Source organism: Staurois parvus, unplaced genomic scaffold, assembly GCF_062004578.1.
Source record: "Staurois parvus isolate SC_StPar_1 unplaced genomic scaffold, SC_StPar_1.0 ptg000422l, whole genome shotgun sequence".
In the NCBI taxonomy this organism is placed as follows: domain Eukaryota; kingdom Metazoa; phylum Chordata; class Amphibia; order Anura; family Ranidae; genus Staurois; species Staurois parvus.
In genome coordinates, this window is record NW_028318218.1 from 3,709,473 (window position 1) to 3,731,717 (window position 22,245).

Here is a 22,245-nt window from a genome sequence, read left to right on the forward strand (position 1 = left end):
CTGTGAAACATAAAGGAAAACCGGGTGATCATTCATTTGATTTTCTTATAGTGTGTACTGGACTTAAGTCATGTTAGTTTTTGTTGAGCTGCCACCAGAACAAAATTTAGTTTTCCCAAATGCACACATTCCTGCAAGTGGCTGTAAATGGTGTTTGGGTGCTGTAGTGACCACAGGCAGGGAACTGCAAACAATCCAGAAAGAAAAGTGTCACCAGAACACCAAGGAATCCTCAAAAGGGTCTGAAGCTTTATTTAGTGGTCCTTGGTGTGTCCTAATGGGACATTTCATTCTCCATCTAGCTCATGTACAGGAAACTAGAGAATCTCGCTCCAAAGGGAGGGATAGCCTCCTGAAGTGACACTTGCTTCACGATGGCTCTGAAACAATTGTTTGATATTATGTTACCACTAAATAAAGCTTTGGACCCTTTTGAGGATTCCTTGGTGTGCTGGTGATTCTTTTCTTTCTGGATTGTTTGCCACCAGAACAAGAACAGGGGAAGTCTTCCAATGTGGACATTTGTTGCAATGACTGTCTTCAGGAGGCTATCCCTCCCTTTGGAGAGAGATTCTCTAGGTTCCTGTACAGGAGCTAGATGGAGAATGAAATGTCCCATTAGGACCCAGATGGGATGAATAAACATAGTAAGGTTTTAATCCTTCCCTACTCTTGCCAAAATTAGAGATACACTTTAAATAACTCAATCAAATTTTCACGATGGGAACATCTGGGAAAGGTTAAAGCTTAGATCTACGAGGGGAGTTCAAGTCACACTGGGACTTAGTAATGAGACACTCAGCCGTAGTAAGACATTTGAATAGTGTAAACACTTCAAAGATGGCCGTCCGTCAGTGATGTATCAGACTGTGGTGGTTCCCAGCCCACAGCAGTCATTCCTGTGAACACACAGCGCCAGAAACGCCTGATCCTGGATAATCAACTCTTAACCTGTCATGAACATAATGATGAGGAAGTGAAGCAAGCTGCTCTAGGATGGTTCAGGTGTACTGAAAAATCTTTCTATGTCAAAGCTTTCCAGACATTAGTTAAATGCTGGGATAAGTGTATAAATGTAGCAAGGGAGTATGTTGGAAAATAAATGCAGTTTCCAGTTCTTGAATTTTGTTCTTTTATTATATGAACTCAGAAGTCCCGGTTTGACTTGAATACCCCTCGTATTATGTTTCATATAGCAAGTAGAGAAGGCACAGTTCAAGATACACATCAATATGTCTTAAAATATTTTATACAACTTAGTATATCTGCACTACTCTGTCATGGCTGCCATGGGCTGTTCAAGTGAAGCTTTCCTCTTTGGCATATTTTGTAGTTAATGCAAAGCTCCCCAATCTATAACAAGCCCCATCTGAGGGTCTGTTTACACCACTTGTATTGCAGTAATGCGCAGCAAATGTGTGTTACTGCAACCCAGAGTAAGGCATGTTACATATGTTGATGAGCTGTGTGGCCATTCATTGTGAAGATAATGTGCTACATTTTTCACTGCTCTGTAAAAAAAAAAAGCAATATGTTCAGTACCTCCAGATTCAAATGAAATCATGATATCTGCTTCCCCTTGATTTATTTTGACAAAGTTTAAAGGTGCGGCATCACTCCAGGCTTTCAGGCCCATGTCTATGGCTCGATCCACTTCTATTTTACTCATGGCGGGAGTGTATTTTGTGACTCTAAAAGAGAAAGAGGTTTTTTCCCTCATCGAAAAAGTGAGACACATTCAGTAACAATTTCAAAAAAATGGATAACCTAAAGGGAAACTGTAGTCAGACTTACCAGAAAATGTAAAGTGGGCCAAACATCATATATACAGTATATAGTATATGTTAAGTACATGCATGCTAAGCAATGTATAAGTGTAAGAGGAATTTATTACATCTTCAGAAGAACAGCAGCAAGTTTGTTTATGTATGTAGCACCCTCCTAGTTTAGCTAGGAGGAGCTAGATCCCAATGGTTAGTCAAGAGCTGGTTAGCAACTCAGGTGTGATAGCAAAAGGGGTCAAATTTGTGGTCAGGGCTGAGAACAGGCAAGCCCCTCTGGAATTTCCCCCTGCTCTGAGGCTTTCGAAGGAGGGCTTTGGAGGCAGTGGGTGGATCTGAGGAATGGCTGGCTGCACTCTTGAGGGACCTCAGCCAATCCCCAACAGAAGGCTTGCAAAGAGGCTGGGGCTTCCTTAAAAGTGTAAGAGTCTGCTCAGTAGCAGGAGTATGGTGGTGGGAGAAGTGTAGAGAGTTGGAGGAAGATGTGAGGCTGGAGGAGGAAGGCTGTCAGGAGGCCCAGTGAGATAGAGCATGCCTATGGGCCTGGAGATGGAAAGGAGGAAAAGTCGGGACTCATTGGCCCCCTGAGCAAGGAACACCTGCATAGCAAGAAAGGAGCAGCCCAACTGATAGGACTGGTAGCAGCAGCCATTCCACAAGCAATACAGGAGAGGATCTGAGTGACTACACCTGCACCCCCTGAGTGGATAGGGGAAGGAGCACTCTGGTGGGAAACCAGATTAGCCTCCCTACTAGTGACTGTTTACTTAATTTAAAGGAACAGGAGCCAGATCCCCTGCTCAGGAAGAAAGTTTTCAGATTGCTGGATGAGAAGGAGCTCATCTTGGGTCTGGGGTGGTACAACTAGGAGCTGCTGGCTAGAACAACAGAGATTGCATCAGAGAAGTGAAGGTTGTGAATAGTTCAGAAAGTTGTCCCCAGATATCGGTTCCCTTGGGAATCCTATACTCCCCTCATCCTATCCAAGTTTTATTCCCCTCAATAAAGTAACAAAACCAATGCTCAAAGACTGGTTTCTGTCTCCGAATGCAAGCTTGTGTGGAAAATGATGAATGACTGGCTGTGCAGGACTATATGGGGACCCAATTCATCAGCAATCCCTGAGGGGGTAGTGCTACATGTATTATAAGGGGTCAACATCTAATTACTAGACTGACATGCCAGTTCAGAGATAGCACAGGGTAAATTTTGGTACACGTGCAGTCCTTGGCTGTGTCCACAGATGTCTAACATTGATCAGCCACTTGCTGTAGCCTCCCACCCTGTGATATGATACAAAGCCACAATGTTGCAGTCTGATCACTGGGTGAGCAGAGATTGAGGAAATGCTTTCTTCTGACTGCAGCAGACTAATGACATCATCCTTGCGTCATTGACAGGAGCTAAAGGACTAGCTTATGAAAGTAATATTGATGTTGTATATTATGAATGTTGGGAATTAAAAGCTCCGCTTCGGTGTTTATTTTTCATTTCCCTATTGTGAACTGAATCATGTTGCTAATTCATATCTAATGAAAACCAGTTGCCCTAGGAAAGTAAGTGTATTAGAGCTGATTAAAGAGCATGCATGCTATGTAATGTGTAAGTGTAAGACTTTCAGGTATTTTTCCAGAAGGACAGCACCATCTTTGTTCTCCCCTTGTATCCCTTTAAGTATTGATAGTATTATGATTTTGAGAGTGCTTCTGGAAGCTGTCCTCATGGATGTGAGATCAGCAGACACATGCAGAATCAAATGAAGATGTGCAGTATTCTCCTGTTATTATTTCTTTACCTTTGAAGCTCACTAAATGTATTCTAATTTACAAGTGCAAAAAGGCTGATAGTAGAGGCTCACACACTGCAGAGCACTAAATAATGCCAGTTGTGACTCTTCCTCCAATATGCACATATTACAAGCAGCTCCTCCTATTTTTACATTTTATTGGGGTAGATTTACTAAAACTGGAGCACTCAGAATCTGGTGCAGTGGTACATGGTACCCAATCAGCTTCTAACTTCAGTTATTTCAATTAAGCTTTGGCAATAAAACCTGGAAGTTAATTTTTATGCAAAAGTGGACCCGATTCTGCACGCTCCAGTTTTAGTAAATAACCCCCTATGTGTACTATGTACCCCCTATGTGTACTCTAACTGATACTTCTGTTTAATTACTTTATGAGTACACAGGTAACAAATCGCTTGCCTGATGTTTGCTAATGTTTGGAAGCAAGTAGCTGTGCAGGCTCCTGTAGTCTACCTACATAACGGTATAGATAAGGGTCTATTACCCACAACTGTTGCAAAGTTTCCGTTTAAAAAGTAGGGTCTGGTGACAAGTTTTCTTTGAAGAGCCATTATTACCTTCAGGGCAAATTAATAGCTTCTGTGTAAAGTCCATCCCTGATCACTTTATACTCATCTTTCCAAAATTCACCCACTGCTAGTCTCCGTTTAATAGCTGCAACAAGAATATCTAGTGTTGGTTGGTATGAAAATTTTTTTTTGCTTGAGCTAAAGTTTAAAGTCTAAAAAAATGAAGCATTTCCTGACCAGACACTAGAAGAAACTCTAATAAAAGTAAATAAGTAACATATTATGGTGAAAATATTTGCAATAGTCAAGGGTGATAATTTTGCAATAGCCCTCTATGTGGCTGCTTTGTGGAAGGTAAGGATAGTAGGCCTAGTGAAGGTTTGTGGAAAAAAATCTCACATACAAAATGACCCAATCTCCTTCCCTCAGATTTGGTGTGATGGCAGTAGGTTGTGAGAATGGCACCAGCCGGAGCTTCTTCAGGTTGGATAGGAAGGGACGAGCTCTGCTTGCTGCTGGACCAAAAGTTTGGCTGATGCAGGTGGAGTACAGTACAGTATCTGTATACTTTGCACAGTATAAGTAAGACCATCGCACTGTTCAAGCTAACAAAACCCAGAACACAATCTAATTATATGGGGTAAAACAGAAAGAGACAACAGTCTATAGTAAAGTTTCCCAACTGGGGTTCCTTCTGAGGTTTCTAGGGGTTCCTTGAGCAAGGAGCAATTTCCGCCTGTCAGATAAATTCCCACTGACACCGTTTATCTTTTTAGCTGTCTGTAAGGGGGTATTTCTTCCGAATGTCCACAAGTGTAAGGGGCATTCTTCCCACTGACCATTGTGCTTATGTATCATGAGTTGCAGCTATAGTAATTTTTAGCAGAGATTCTCTGAGACCGGAAAGTTACTTCAATGGTTCCTCTGTGTTGAAAAAATTGAGAAAGGCTGGTCTATATTGTTTGGTGTGGCTATGTAGAAGATTTTTCAGATAGTTGACAACTTCTGCTTACAAAATAACCTCATATTGGGAAAAAAAACTTGCAATGACTTGCATCATAGCATAACACAATCACATAGTTGCATGACCATTTTTGTGGATTCTTTACTTACAGTATGTATTCTTTTTGGTTAACCATTTTTCAACAGTTATTAGGCAACTAAACAGACCTAAAAATTGGGCTAAAAATTGGGAAGAAACTCTTCCTCATGTCATCTGCTTTAAAGTGAGTGGGGTGGGATAAGAACCCTTGTCAAGTTTTGAATGCTTTCTGTGTCCCAGCTATGTAGATTTATTCCATATATCCTGTTCTGAGGAAAGCCACCTTGAACCTGATGAAGAACCCTGTGAAGAGACGCACCTTGAGCCCAAAAAACAGAGAGTTAAGAGAACAAACATCATATATACAGTATATAGTTTATGTTAAGTACATGCATGCTAAGCAATGTATAAGTGTAAGAGAAATTTATTACATCTTCAGAAGAACAGCAGCAAGTTTGTTTATGTATGTAGCACCCTCCTAGTTTAGCTAGGAGGAGCTAGATCCCAATGGTTAGTCAAGAGCTGGTTAGCAACTCAGGTGTGATAGCAAAAGGGGTCAAATTTGTGGCCAGGGCTGAGAGCAGGCAAGCCCCTCTGGAATTTCCCCCTGCTCTGAGGCTTTCGAAGGAGGGCTTTGGAGGCAGTGGGTGGATCTGAGGAATGGCTGGCTGCACTCTTGAGGGACCTCAGCCAATCCCCAACAGAAGGCTTGCAAAGAGGCTGGGGCTTCCTTAAAAGTGTAATAGTCTGCTCAGTAGCAGGAGTATGGTGGTGGGAGAAGTGTAGAGAGTTGGAGGAAGATGTGAGGCTGGAGGCTGTCAGGAGGCCCAGTGAGATAGAGCATGTCTATGGGCCTGGAGTTGGAAAGGAGGAAAAGTCAGGACTCATTGGCCCCCTGAGCAAGGAACACCTGCATAGCAAGAAAGGAGCAGCCCAACTGATAGGACTGGTAGCAGCAGCCATTCCACAAGCAGTACAGGCGAGGATCTGAGTGACTACACCTGCACCCCATGAGTGGATAGGGGAAGGAGCACTCTGGTGGGAAACCAGATTAGCCTCCCTACTAGTGACTGTTCACTTAATTTAAAGGAACAGGAGCCAGATCCCCTGCTCAGGAAGAAAGTCTTCAGATTGCTGGATGAGAAGGAGCTCATCTTGGGTCTGGGGTGGTACAACTAGGAGCTGCTGGCTAGCACAACGGAGATTCCTTTAGAGAAGTGAAGGTTGTGAATAGTTCAGAAAGTTGTCCCCAGATATCGGTTCCCTTGGGAATCCTATACTCCCCTCATCCGATCCAAGTTTTATTCCCCTCAATAAAGTAACAAAACCAATGCTCAAAGACTGGTTTCTGTCTCCGAATGCAAGCTTGTGTGGAAAATGATGAATGACTGGCTGTGCAGGACTATATGGGGACCTAATTCATCAGCAATCCCTGAGGGGGTAGTGCTACATGTATTATAAGGGGTCAACATCTAATTACTAGACTGACATGCCAGTTCAGAGATAGCACACGGTAAATTTTGGTACACGTGCAGTCCTTGGCTGTGTCCACAGATGTCTAACATTGATCAGCCACTTGCTGTAGCCTCCCACCCTGTGATATGATACAAAGCCACAATGTTGCAGTCTGATCACTGGGTGAGCAGAGATTGAGGAAATGCTTTCTTCTGACTGCAGCAGACTAATGACATCATCCTTGCGTCATTGACAGGAGCTAAAGGACTAGCTTATGAAAGTAATATTGATGTTGTATATTATGAATGTTGGGAATTAAAAGCTCCGCTTCGGTGTTTATTTTTCATTTCCCTATTGTGAACTGAATCATGTTGCTAATTCATATCTAATGAAAACCAGTTGCCCTAGGAAAGTAAGTGTATTAGAGCTGATTAAAGAGCATGCATGCTATGTAATGTGTAAGTGTAAGACTTTCAGGTATTTTTCCAGAAGGACAGCACCATCTTTGTTCTCCCCTTGTATCCCTTTTAAGTATTGATAATATTATGATTTTGAGAGTGCTTCTGGAAGCTGTCCTCATGGATGTGAGATCAGCAGACACATGCATAATCAAATGAAGATGTGCAGTATTCTCCTGTTATTATTTCTTTACCTTTGAAGCTCACTAAATGTACTCTAATTTACGAGTGCAAAAAGGCTGATAGTAGAGGCTCACACACTGCAGAGCACTAAATAATGCCAGTTGTGACTCTTCCTCCAATATGCACATATTACAAGCAGCTCCTCCTATTTTTACATTTTATTGGGGTAGATTTACTAAAACTGGAGCACTCAGAATCTGGTGCAGTGGTACATGGTACCCAATCAGCTTCTAACTGCAGTTATTTCAATTAAGCGTTGGCAATAAAACCTGGAAGTTAATTTTTATGCAAAAGTGGACCCGATTCTGCATGCTCCAGTTTTAGTAAATAACCCCCTATGTGTATGATGTACCCCCTATGTGTACTCTAACTGACACTTCTGTTTAATTACTTTATGAGTACACAGGTAACAAATCGCTTGCCTGATGTTTGCTAATGTTTGGATCAAGTAGCTGTGCAGGCTCCTGTAGTCTACCTACATAACGGTATAGATAAGGGTCTATTACCCACAACTGTTGCAAAGTTTCCGTTTAAAAAGTAGGGTCTGGTGACAAGTTTTCTTTGAAGAGCCATTATTACCTTTAGGGCAAATTAATAGCTTCTGTGTAAAGTCCATCCCTGTACACTTTTTACTCATCTCTCCAAAATTCACCCACTGCTAGTCTCCATTTAATAGCTGCAACAAGAATATCTAGTGTTGGTTGGTATGAAAAATTTTTTTTGCTTGAGATAAAGTTTAAAATCTAAAAAAATGAAGCATTTCCTGATCAGACACTAGAAGAAACTCTAATAAAAGTAAATAAGTAACATATTATGGTGAAAATATTTGCAATAGTCAAGGGTGATAATATTGCAATAGCCCTCTATGTGGCTGCTTTGTGGAAGGTAAGGATAGTAGGCCTAGTGAAGGTTTGTGGAAAAAAATCTCACATACAAAATGATCCAATCTCCTTCCCTCAGATTTGGTGTGATGGCAGTAGGTTGTGAGAATGGCACCAGCCGGAGCTTCTTCAGGTTGGATAGGAAGGGACGAGCTCTGCTTGCTGCTGGACCAAAAGCTTGGCTGATGCAGGTGGAGTACAGTACAGTATCTGTATACTTTGCACAGTATAAGTAAGACCATCACACCGTTCAAGCTAACAAAACCCAGAACACAATCTAATTATATGGGGTAAAACAGAAAGAGACAACAGTCTATAGTAAAGTTTCCCAACTGGGGTTCCTTCTGAGGTTTCTAGGGGTTCCTTGAGCAAGGAGCAATTTCTGCCTGTCAGATAAATTCCCACTGACACCGCTTATCTTTTTAGCTGTCTGTAAGGGGGTATTTCTTCCGAATGTCCACAAGTGTAAGGGGCATTCTTCCCACTGACCATCATGCTTATGTATCATGAGTTGCAGCTATAGTAATTTTTAGCAGAGATTCTCTGAGACCGGAAAGTTATTTCAATGGTTCCTCTGTGTTGAAAAAATTTAGAAAGGCTGGTCTATATTGCTTGGTGTGGCTATGTAGAAGATTTTTCAGATAGTTGACAATTTCTGCTTACAAAATAATCTCATATTGGGAAAAAAACTTGCAATGACTTGCATCATAGCATAACACAATCACATAGTTGCATGACCATTTTTGTGGATTCTTTGCTTACAGTATATATTCTTTTTGGTTAACCATTTTTCAACAGTTATTAGGCAACTAAACAGACCTAAAAATTGGGAAGAAAATCTTCCTCACGTCATCTGCTTTAAAATGAGTGGGGCTGGATTAGAACCCTTGTCAAGTTTTGAATGCTTTCTGTGTCCCAGCTGTGCAGATTTATTCCATATATCCTGTTCTGAGGAAAGCCACCTTGAACCTGATGAAGAACCCTGTGAAGAGACGCACCTTGAGCCCAAAACACAGAGAGTTAAGAGAACAATGAGACGCCCACTTAGAATAATAAATGACACCCCTGGAATCAGCTCAGAAGAAGAGAGAATTGAGTCCCCTCAACCTATACTTCAACTAGAAAATGATTCTGCAGATGAAGGTCCCTTATGGCTTCTAGAATCAAGGTCTAAGCGATCGGTGCAACCTCCTCAGAGACTCACTTACGACTTATCCGGTAATAGCACAGAAGAAGCTGTAACTACTGTGCAAAGATCACCTGAGGTGTCTACCCTGTCCATAGACGTATCAAAGTTCTTGAGTCCTCCCCAGGCCATCAGCACACCTTAGTGGAATTTCTCCCTACCCACGTCATTTGTTAAGAGGTGGCGCAAATCGAGTCTACCTTCTCAAAGAAAGGGTGTATAATTTGAAATGTCATGTGTAATTTTTGCAAAACTGTTGAAATTTGTATATACACAGTTATCCTTTGGGAGGACCCAAAGATTTAAGTAGCACTGCCCGAGGGCCCGGGGTCAGTAGGGGACACCATGGGTTCTTCTAAGCAGTTGTCTAGAAAACTGAAACTGAAAATAGTTGACACTCACAAAGCTGGAGAAGGCTATAAGAAGATAGCAAAGCGTTTTCAGATAGTAATATCCTCTGTTCGGAATGTAATTAAGAAATGGCAGTCATCAGGAACAGTGGAAGTTAAAGCAAGATCTGGAAGACCAAGAAAAATATCAGACAGAACAACTCGCAGGATTGTGAGAAAAACAATTCAAAACCCACGTTTGACTGCACGATCCCTCCAGAAAGATCTGGCAGACACTGAAGTTGTGGTACACTATTCCACTATAAAGAGATACTTGTACAAATATGGTCTTCATGGAAGAGTCATCAGAAGAAAACCTCTTCCTTCGTCCTCACCACAAAAATCATCGTTTGAACTTTGCAAATGAACATATAGACAAGCTTGATGCATTTTGGAAACAAGTTCTGTGGACCGATGAGGTTAAAATTGAACTTTTTGTCCGGAATGAGCAAAGGTACGTTTGGAGAAGAAGGGGCACAGAATTTAATGAAAAGAAGCTCTGTCCAACTGTTAAGCATGGGGTTGGATCAATCATGCTTTGGGGTTGTGTTGCAGCCAGTGGCACAGGGAACATCTCACGAGTAGAAGGAAAAATGGATTCAATAAAATTTCAGCAAATTTTGGATGGTAACTTGATGCCATCTGTGAAAAAGCTGAAGTTAAAGAGAGGATGGCTTCTACAAATGGATAATGATCCTAAACACACCTCAAAATCCACGGGGGATTACATCAAGAGGCGTAAACTGAAGGTTTTGCCATGGCCTTCACAATCTCCTGACCTCAACATATTTGAAAATCTATGGATAGACCTTAAAAGAGCAGTGCGTGACAGACAGCCCAGAAATCTCAAAGAACTGGAAGACTTTTGTAAGGAAGAATGGGCAAAGGTACCTCAAACAAGAATTGAAAGACTCTTGGCTGGCTACAAAAAGCGTTTACAAGCTGTGATATTTGCCAAAGGGGGCAGTACAAGATATTAACTCTTCAGGGTGCCCAAACTTTTGAAGACGCCATTTTTTTGTTTTCTGTTATTTTGAAAGTGTAAATGATGGAATTAAATCTAACTTTTGTTGACATATTATAAGAATGTCTAATCTGTAATTTGATGCCTTTTGGAGATTTTTCCATCTTTCCTTGGCTTCTTTATGCACATTAATACAAATTTTTAGCTGGGGTGCCCAAACTTTCGATCCCCACTGTATATATGGTTCATTACTGAAGTAAGGACAGAAGTGCCTGTTAATTTCAGCGTCTCCTGCGGGGGTAAGCGCTACACTGGTGACCATTGTCTCTGAGACAGAGAAATGGGAAATCATAAATCTTACAGTTGTCCCATGAACAAGAGGTGAGGGGAAATCTTCCAGTGAGGATATCAGTTACAATGATAACTGTCTAAGATTAGTTTTAAATATCCCATTAATGAAAAAATCACAGAAAAATGAAAATATATTAAAGACCAACTTCAGGCTGGACAAAAATGGATCCCCAACAGCTCTTTAAAATAAAAATTAGTTTTGATTGTTATATTCCCCTGAAGACTCAGCCATTTACTGATCCAGGGACTGTTCATCTTTCATCAAGGTCACTTCACCCCCTACCCTGGACTCACGGCAGAATGATGCAGAGAACAGTGCCATGTAATTTTGTGATGCTACTCTCAACAATTAGGACCTGCCTACTTTCAGAGATAGAAAAGGGTGAAAAGAACTTGTGACGTCAATGGATCAGATTGAAGACATCTATCAAAAAAGGTATGCATATCAGCTACAGAAATGATTCAATGGTAGGAGGGGAGCAAACACAGGGTGGGTGGTGAACCTGAAGTTTGGCTTTAACAATTTCGCTGCTACCAATATAAGGCGTATGTCAGTGGCAGTGAAAGCTTTTACACACACTCTCAGCTACAAGAATAGGTGTGTTTACTTTACAAGCTGACTGGAGGCTTTCTGGTGGAAGAGATTTCACAGCCGCCCAATCACTTCCACAAGCACCTGAAGATACCCTTCCCACCATGTATCCCAGACTCCTGTGTCCTACCTATGGGCCCAGGATCTGCATGGAAGGTATAGCTGGGTAAAATGGAGGAAGCTCAATGAACTTCCATTTACTGATTCTCTCTCCGATGAATGAATGAGGGAACAATGTTTATTATGTCCATTCCTTGATTCAGACCTTCCAGGAACACTGGCTGAGTAAGCAGCTAATGGAACAGGACCTGTGCTCCATTAGCTTCAGTAGAGTGGAGGGGAGATATCATGGGTCTAATTGGCCCGAGGTGTATCATTAAGGAGAACCTGCCACTGTAAATACGCTATCACATAGGGAGCTGTAGGTCCCCCATGTGATAGCAATAAACAAAGGTAAATAAAGAGCTAAAACATTTATTACAGAAAAAAAAACACCCACAGGAGAGGTTCTGCAGACACGTTTCATCTCCTAGTGGGTGTCATCTTTGAGACAGCCAACTAGGGGCGAAATGTGTCAGCGGGACCTCTTCTGTGGGTGGAGAGCAGAGCCGAAGCCTTCTTATGCTACCTGGTTTAGATTTGGTCACAGAGAGTCGCATCTTGTGTAAGAAGGTTGCTATTTTTCTGTCGCATATTGTAGCCTGAAAAGCTGTTTTATATGATCTGCAACAGTTCATTACATGTCATGTTGTCTGATATCACATAGGATCAATAAAGAGGTACTTTTTTGTTTGTCTTCATGTTAAAAAAATGTATTGTTACAAATAAAACAAAAACATTTGTAAAAACCCCTGCCCCCGCATACATGCATCTACATACATAAAAGGGTGCATTGCTGGTGCCTACATATGAAACGATGATTGCACTAAACATATCACATCTCACTATAGATGCTGGCATGAGAGCAATAATTCTAGGGCCATCATACCACAATTTACTCTACACTGAGACCTGGAAGGGCTTTAAAAGAATTGCATATACACGATTTTGGGTACCAAAGTTTGTTGCTGTTTGATGGGCGCATACAATTTTAAGTCTTGAAATGTTGGGTATATATTTACTCGATGCAACCTCATATTTTACATTTTACCAAAAAGTTGAGAAGTAAATTGTGTTTGTTTGCACTTCAATCAACTAAAATAATGTGATATTAAAAAAATTGCAATAGCCCCCATTTTATTTTCTAGGGTCTCTGCTTTCTGAATACAGTGCATAATGCTTGGAGATTTTCTCTAATCTTTGGGCCTAATCTTCAGGCATTTTAACACATGTAAAAATGCAAAGACGGATCTGGCATGAAAGGTTTAAATGAAGACATATATATCACAGCAGATACCTACTGTATATTGATTGTTTATGGTTCTCCTTAACCATACTTTTTTGCTTCAAAGCTTAGTAAGTATTCAACAGCAAAATTGTACAGCAAAGCTTCAAATATTAGGTGGGAGCAATAATTCAATGCTGAAATTAATGTTCTAGAAACGTATTATATCAGCACACCCAGTACAAATATTTTAATGTTTTAAGGCTTAACTCCAGAATTATGTTTTTTTTTTAATTGGATATGCAGTAGGTAGTGTGGGAGAATTACAAGCTTAGTCAAGTTTTAATTTTTAGAGACAGAAAATAGCCAGCATTCCAAAATGCAGAGAAGAAAAAAAAATGCAAAAATCCCATTGAAAGCAATGGTGCAGAGGCATGCAGGCCTCCTTTATCAAATTGATGAGACATAGTGCTATGTCTCGTCACCTTGATAATGGACGCCTGTGTGACTCCATATCGTTTCTTTCTTTGTGATTTCAGTTAACTTTTTCCTAGTTTTCTTCTCTACATTTTGGATTGCTAGTTATTTTCTGACTTTGGATTTCTATGGTGCCTAGGGTTGCCACCTCATCCCTTTAAAACCGAACACGTATTAATTACACAGGTTCTGTGTCTAATTAATTGCAGATAAGGCACTCAGTGCATTTAATTACCACCTTAATCAGACACAGAAGCTGTATAATTATAATGTGTTCGGTTTTAAAGAAAGGGATGAGGTGGCAACCCTAACGGTGCCACAGTTGGCCAGGCACCTTTCTATATTGGCTGTGGGTGACAGTGCAGGACAAAACAATGAATTTGCAGTTTTAATGCCTAAAAGTTCCATACATGAAAGTGGAGAAACCATTTTTACCAGTAACACAAAGGTCCAAGCAGCAGTAAAAACATTGTCAGACATTCTAAATTTTTGTCAATCTATTTAAAAAATTTTTTTGTCTGTGTCCCCCTGGCAGGAAATGAGGGGAATCTCCCAATTAAGGACACATACAGCAATAAAAAATTTAATGGGGCTTTGACCATTCCCAGCTTGGCCTGATTGTGCTTTAAAACATTGGTTGTAATCAGCCAACTTTATGCTGCCCCTCATGGAGTTTTGCCTGATCACACAAGTTCATGGTATAAATAATAGGGTCTGTCTGCTGAAAGAAGGACAATTGTGAGTAAGGTTGCACATTTTGAATCTTTTCCTCCTTCTACAATAATCACCTGTATGTTAGAGTATTCTTAGGCCACTTGGGTTCTCCAGGAAAGAGATGATAATTGGCTATATCTGGCATGCCACAGCGTGGTTTCTTCATTATTGATAGGGTTGAATAGTCCAGTTTTCCTGTCACATGTAAACCAAAAAACTTTTGCATTTTCTTGATTTTTCTAAACATCAGAATGTCATCCGTCACCATTTCAGCTATGGGAGTTCTTCTTTCATCACCATAATATTTATCGAGGTATTTCTACAATTGACAATAACATAAATATCACATTTAACATTGACAAGTAGGGAATACTGTGGATAGCAGTTAACGTTTGTGTGTTGGCAGTTATTTGTACCCAGATTAAATTTATTATGAAGAACTTGAGACCTGAAAAAGCTATGCAATTGGGCTTGATACTATAATCTTTCTTAATTATTGATGGATATGGCCTTTTACCGTATCCCGTGATCAGCCCACCCCTACCACTGGAGGTACCACCATGCCTCGGGGAGTCAGGGGGGAGCTACCATTTAATGACTTCCAAACATAAGGAGTGGTGAGTGTATTATTCTGCCCAGGTAGACTTCCTACTAGAACCTGCCTGAGTTCCAGGTTGGGAACTAGAATTCAGTTTAGATCTAAGCAAGAGGTGTAATGTTTTATAAGTCTGATGACCTTTACAAATAAAGCAAAAATAAGCAATATGTTTAAAATTAGATCCTATTTTAAGAATGTCTGAAATTATATTATTAATGCATTGTGATAGTTAATTGTCATGATACTTACTCAGATTCTTAATGTATGTATTTAATGTCCCCTCCCTCCTAGATTGTAAGCTCGAAAGAGCAGGGCCCTCAATCCCCTCATGTTTTGCATTGTATTGGTATTGTTCTGTCACATGTTCTGTCCCCCTCTGTAATGTACAGCGCTGAGCGAACTATTGGCGCTTTATAAATACTGTATAATAATAATAATAATAATAATGCATGCATTTTTGTATTCTTAAAATAGACACTCCTATGCCTATAGCCTCAAGGCTGTATATCTGCAGAGTGAGATCTAAGGTACTACTGCCTCTGAATTCTAGTTTCAGGACATTTAGTTAGATTTGATTATATCACACTCTGATAGAAAAAGGTAAAATCCTGCCTCTACCAAGATTGTAAACAGTGACATATAAAGGGGCCATGTGCTCAGAAACATTGCTTTATTTCTTTATTGAGCATTCAATGTGCTGGTGAAATTTGATTTGCTGAAGACTTCTGCCAAGGTGTCCACTGTGCATGCACGATAAGCGCTGTGCTTTCTGAATGGCCCTGTAGTCTTCTGGGACCTGTCACGTGTCCCAGAAGACTACGGGGAGGGAGGGGGGGGAGGATGACTGACGCTTCCGATCCCTAGGCGATCGCAGCGGAAGTGGGAGCGGATACATGTCTAATTTGGGTACCCCCCCACTCCCCAAAGGTACCAATCCTTAGTGGGAAGCGGAGGACAAAGGCCTAAAGTGCAACTTCCCCTTTTGGGTGGAGCTCTGCTTCAAACCTGTATGTGCAATAATACATATGTACGAGGTTAAGTCAAACCGTTTAAGTCAAATCGGGACTTTTCATTTTACAGGTATAAAAAGGGATGCTAGTGTGGAGATACTACACGCAGAATTAAGTCGCAAGTTTGTCCTATTACTGATAAGCGGCACACATGTCACGGTCAAGTCCAGAGACTGTTAATCAAGATGGCAGACAACAGTGTTGGTGTATGCATGGAACAGCATGTGGTCATGAAGTTTCTTGTGAACGAAAGCATAAAATCCGCTTATCTACAGATGACTTCAAGCACAGTATGGTGATGAGACGCTCATCCGCAGTAAGACATTTGAATGGTGTAATGTTTCAAAGCCAGCCATACGTCTCCCGGCCGTGGTGGTTCCCAGCCCACAGCAGTCGTTCCTGTGAACAATCAGTGCATTGAACGCCTGATCCTGAATAATTGGCGCATAATCTGTCAAGAAATTGTACAAGAGACGAATCCTTCTGTGGTCAGCATTTCAGCACTGATGACAAAGTGAAGCCGGCTGCCCTAGGATGGTTTAGGCATACTGACAAATCTTTCTATGCTGAGTCTTTCCAGGCATTAAATGCTGGGATAAGTGTATAGATGTAGCAAGGGAGAATGTTGAAAATAAATGCAGTTTCCACTCCTTAAACTTTGTTCTTGCATTATATAAACTCAAAAATCCCCTTGCATAAATATTTTTTCTCTGATAGATATATCAATGAATTCATGTATTTCTGTAAGTAAGGGAACCAGCCTATTAAGGGGACATTAACTTCAATATCATTTGTAGAATTAAGCAGATTGAATAAAGTTATAGAGCCCTTGTGAAAACTTTGAAGATATAAAACAGCATGAAGGGTTGTGTTTTCAATGTTCAATATCAGGTAACAAATTGGAAAAGCATATATAAGTTCATGGAAATGCAAAATACATCATGAGCACACAGTCAGCAAAAAGTCAAAACAATTATGATTTGGCTCCATATCTTGAGTAGAATTGACTTTAAGATATCACATTCCTAAAATACATCAATATTATATTAACCAAAATAAAGTGTAGAACCAACATTGATTATCCTTGTTTATAAATTGTTGTAAATTTGAACTGTGGGCAAAATTAAAAAAAACAAAACATATACAGTATGATGCAGTATGCCACTAACTTTAAAACAGCAGTTTTTGTTTTTCAGGGTCCATTTTTTTTTTTTTTGCAGCTTCCTATATTACCTTCCTGCTAAAAAGACTGCGAAATACCCTCACGAGGCTTCTGATGATCTCATTTCACTTTCCTACTCATATAAACTGCCTAAACACCCCCCTTACGGGTATCAGTGCCTGAAAAACATAGAAAAGTGCATTTGGAGCTTGGTTGGCTCAGTATACAGCATTATTCAAACTGAATCTGCTTTCTACTTTGTGTGGAATTTCAGGATGATAATATGAAAATAGACTTTATTTAGCTATTCTAGCAGTATTTTAAAATATTTTTATTGTTTTTTTTTCTTTAATGAAGGCATTGCTGTACTAAGAGGTGGGTTTGTATTTTTCCCTAGAAAAATTATGTTTTATATGGTTGTAAAATTAATGTTAGAGTCTTAAAATTTGTATGCTTATTATCTTTTCTATTTTATAATTTGCATATAGGGTCAATTAGTATTTATGCTGTTATTCTAATTTTCGTACTTGTCTTAAACACTATGTACATTACAAATGTATACCTAGACAGTATATAAAAGGCCGTGTCACTTTTTGTTAGTTAGAACCTACCTTTGCAGTATACACATCCTTCCAGTTTGTAGTTCTTGGACTGGCATAGAAAGCAGGAGCAGCTGATGATAAAGTCCATGATGTGAACCAGGAACATAACATCCACGTTATGTTAGACCTCTTCATATCCGTTTCTCAGGCTGGGAAAGGTCACTTCACTGTGGTCTTAAAAAAAAACCCCAAGTGTATCTTTTATACTGCAGACATGTTTATGAAGACGCAGCCAGGATGATTCATGTCTGATAGCGCATACTAATTACAAAGCTGTAGATTCTAAAAGTGAAGTAAAACAATAATTGCAGCAGGCAAAATGATAATGTGTTAAGATAGGGAGGTCTTAATTTATTGTGCCTGGCGAATACCATTGCATGTGCTTAGGCATGCCAACTCAGGTCTTGGCTACACACAAGCAATAGATTTTAATAATATTTCAGAGCTGTAGGATTTGGGGTTATGAATACCTGATAGTGTAGTTCCCCTCTAGTTAGCTAGGGGGAGCTAGCAAGTTTTTTTTTTTAGCTAGAAAGGCTGAGTAGTAGCCTGGGATGAGTCAGAGGGTCAGTTTTAGGTCAGGGCAGAGAGGCTCTGCATGTCAGTTTCCTTTATACCTCCCCCTGCTCTTGAAACTTGAATAAAATTCTAGAAGCAGTGAACAGGGGTGAGGAGGGGCTGATCTGCATACTTAGGTTATCCTGACCAATCCCCAGGCAGGAGGCATGGCATAGGGTCAGGGCAGCCCTTAAGTATGATTGAGCCTGCTCAGCAGCAGGAGAGTTCAGGTGGAAGATGTGAGGAAGGCTGAGATGCAGGAGCCTGGGAGGGGGACCAGTGGAAAGGGGCCTACCTACAGACTGGGACCTGGAAAGGAGGATCACTCAGTCCCAGGAGGGAGGACCATTTGCAGAGTCGGGGAAGGAGCCAGCCCAGCAGAAGGCCTGAAGGCAGCCAATAACCCAACCAGCTCACAGGCAAGGACTGAATGAGTAATCCTACACCCCCCGGGTTAGTAAACGGTGGAGAGCATTCTGGTAGTAAACCTGACTAGCTCCATACCCAGGACTGTTAATCCTTAAAAGTAGCTGCCACTGGATCCCTTTGCCCAGGGATTCCTCCAGACAGCTGGAAAAGAGGAGGGTAATACAAAAGAAGAGGCTGGAGAGCTCTCCTAGAAGAGAATTCTCTGTCCTTGGACTTATACATAGTTGCTAAGCAGTTGTTCTCAGTTTACTGTTCCTTGGGCATCCCATACACCTCTTACCCTATCCAAGTTCAACACCCTTAATAAAACATAAAAACCAAGCTCAAGGACTGTTCACTGTCTCTGGAATGCAAATTTGAGAAAATGTGTTTTGCCTGGCTGTGTAGGACTATATGGGGGCTCAAAACTCAGTGACTCCTAAGGGGGTAGTGTTACAATAGTAAGAAACATTGGTTGGCCATTGCAACAAAGGATCAGTAAGGAGTTGAGAAGGTAGGCCATAACTCCGCTTTCCATTATGAGGTTTGCCTATAAGTTCTAGAGCTCCCAGGGAGCTTGATTTGTAAAGTATGTTCCTGCATTTCATTTATGTTGCCAGTTTGGGTAGAATTTGGTACTAATAGGTTTCCTTTACAACAAACCTGCTGTGTCTGTATAATTATTAATTTGTCATCTTCTAAACTTTAAGTGCCGAATCAGCCCCAAAACATAGATTCTCTTTTATGCAAATCTTGACTTCAGTATAAAAGATTGAGGTTCAACCCACCCATTCCTTCCTCCTACATCTCACTATAAGCTCCTGAGAGTAAAGAGAAGTGCCACCGACCAATGGTGAGGTTCAATGGAGGGCAAGCCAGTATGCAACACAATATGTTAATATTGTTTGATTAGGGCAACTTTTTTACCCCACTGAAACCCTTGAAAAAGTTTCCAGATCTCAGTAATTCACTGCTATAAACAACTCATGGGATGTCAGTGGGAAAAATGCCCCTTACATTGGTTGCCAGTAAGACAAATGCCCCCTAACAGTGGTGGTCACATTGCCATCCCTACAGACAGCTAAAAGATCATTGGTGTCATTCAGCTGGCTCTGCCAAGTAGTGTTGGTCAAAAAGTAGCAAAAGCTTCTACTCCTGTGCTAGATCAGAGACTCCAGAGTAACTAGAACCACACATGGGATGCCTAGAAGATGCATGCCTTGCTGCCCTCACGGACCAGGGGAATCCAAATGAACTGCATGCAAAAAGACAAAACAGAGGGCGCACCGGCCTTGTGCGTTTCCTTTAAAAATTCATGTATTGTATAAAAAGTATATACTCACAATGGATAAAATGTCAAAGGCACATTATATGAAGTACAGCAAGGTCAAATCACACTGGATGATATCTGTAATGGGATTAATAAACCTCCAACTGGCTGACGCGTTTCGAAGCCTTGCAAGGCGCCCTCTGTTTTGTCTTCTTGCAAGTGGTGTTGGTGCTGGAACTATGTAGGCACCATCCAATGGGAGGTTAATCAGCCACATCTCAAGGAACTCCAAGCAACCTATGGAGGAACCCTGGATTTTCATGGAATTCTGGTTAAGAATGCCTTGAGTAGGCAGTTGAGATTGTCTTAGCTAGTCTTTTAAAGAGTCTACTGTTAAGGAAGTCCTTATTGTCACAGATGGAAATGGCCCTTCCAGTGTAATCAGAACTTTACTATAAGATGACAGCTATCCCTTTCTGTTTTAGGAGCTCTATGTGATACTAATACACAGAGCATGGAGGATTGGCTCTCAGGGTGACAGCAGTGCTTCCAATAGAATCTTTAGGACTGGGTTGTCAGAGTGACAGTAGAGCCTCTTTCTTCATTTACTTGTGAAATTGTCTTTAGTCATAAATTAGTGTTATGCGTAAATTGTGAAAAAAAAAGCAAAAAACGTTTAACTCTTTTGTTAACTGTAACTAGTTTGTAGTAACTCTTTCATCCTCTTGTTCCCTTAGCTATCTCTTTCCTGTTATTTGTTTTGTATCATTCATAAACATTTTTGTTTAATTTGCAGATGTTCATTATTTGTAACACCACATTTAAAAAGTTATTTGTGCAAAAAAAAACGAAACATAATTCTAGTACCTTAATAATAGGAACTAATTGCAGAATACAATTTTCACTTGAATGAGTTTTAAGCTGCCTTACGGAAGATTAAATTTTAGTTATCATAATGATACAGAAATCCTGGCATTATTTCCCCATGTTCATGGTAACAAAATCACAATCTCCAAATCATGGTAATCCTAGGGCTGGTTAGGCAGTGGCTGTCATTTCTGTCGCCTACGTTGGCCTGACTGCTGTACCTGTAGTTGTGCAAGCTCCAGCTGAGCATGGGAAGAGGAAGGCAGCACACGTTTGCATCTTCACTTAGTTGCCATTGGAGTTTGTCCTAGCATTGCTACAAGCAACTAGTGGTTTGAAATTTTTACCAAAAATATGAGCAAATATGGGTCTTGAATAAATTGCCACAATCTTGGTAGAATCTTGTGCACGGAAATTGTTTTTTTACTATCTGTAGAAAATATACACCATTTCAGCTTCAGTACAAGTATTTTACAGCTGAACTTCACTCTCTCAATTAACATGATTATTTTTCATTCTTATGCGTCTAGCATTAGTAAATAGATAGGAAAGTATATCATACTTGTTTTAAACTTTTTTTTTTTTTTTTACATTTCTTCAGTTACTTAGGCAAATTATGTCATACATCCCAGAACTCTTCAGGAGACGGAGGGGTTTTCTCAGCTGAACACACCCTTCTGCCTGCATGCCCGAGCTAAGGGCAGATGAATTCCAGGTAGTAAATGCTACATGAATCATCTGAACTTACACATGATGGTTGCAGTTAGAAATGCTAGGGGAGTAATTTTCAAGGTGATTTCTCTGCAAAATAAAACAACATGGAGATATGGATGCATTGCGTGAGTTTGTTTTGAATATTAAAAGTGAATTAAATAGTGTTTTTGGTTTGTGGCGATCAGATGCAGTGTGGTTCCAGTTTAATTGGTTCCCAACTGCGCTATAGCTGAAGGACGGCTACAGTGCTGTTGTGTAATCCTGGGACAACGTCCATGGATGTCATTCCAGGACACGCCCCCCTGTGCACCCCCAGTGGCGCTCACTCGGCCCCACCGGTGATCGCTGTGTCCTACGGACACAGCTGATCATGGGGTACGTTAATCGGCCAATCACGGTGGCCATTTACCTTGTGATCAGCTGTGTCTAATGACACAGCAATCACCGGATAAATACAGTTGCAGGTTATCAGCTGCACTTTCCTCAAGCGTGAGGAAAGTACTACCAAAAACTGGAAATTGTCAGCGAAGGGATCGGCACTGATCATCAGTGCCCTGATGATCAGTCCCCAGCAGTGCCGCCCACCTGTGCCTCCCACCTGTGCCCAGCAGTGCTGCCCACCTGTAACCAGCAGTGCCACCCAACTGTGCCCAACAGTACCACCCACCTGTGCCCAGCAGTGCCATCCAACTGTGCCCAGCAGTGCCACCCACCTGTGCCCAGCAGTGCCACCCATCAGTACTGCCCATTAGTGCTGCCTATCAGTGCAGCATCATCAGTGCCAGCTCATCAGTGCCATCTATCAGTGCCTCCTATCCTTGCCACATCATCAGTGCCCATCATTGCTGCCTATCTGTGCCCATCAGTGCTGCCTATCAGTGATGTCTATCAGTGCAGCCTCATCAACGCACATCAGTGAAGGAGAAAAATTACCCGTTTGCAA

General features: G+C 41.0%; 1 protein-coding gene across 1 annotated transcript in view; it reads right to left on the reverse strand.

The window, feature by feature from the left end:
- The window catches only part of LOC149454618 (matrix metalloproteinase-20-like), a 60,997-nt gene extending 43,377 nt beyond the window's left edge, over positions 1-17,620 (reverse strand). The window contains exons 1-3 of the mRNA XM_089687270.1: positions 17,495-17,620; positions 14,188-14,432; positions 1,543-1,691 (exon numbers count right to left, since the gene is read on the reverse strand). Coding sequence (XP_089543396.1) covers positions 1,543-1,691; positions 14,188-14,432; positions 17,495-17,620 — 520 coding nt within the window. The remainder of the gene's footprint in view (positions 1-1,542; positions 1,692-14,187; positions 14,433-17,494) is intronic.
- Positions 17,621-22,245: the final 4,625 nt, after the last annotated feature.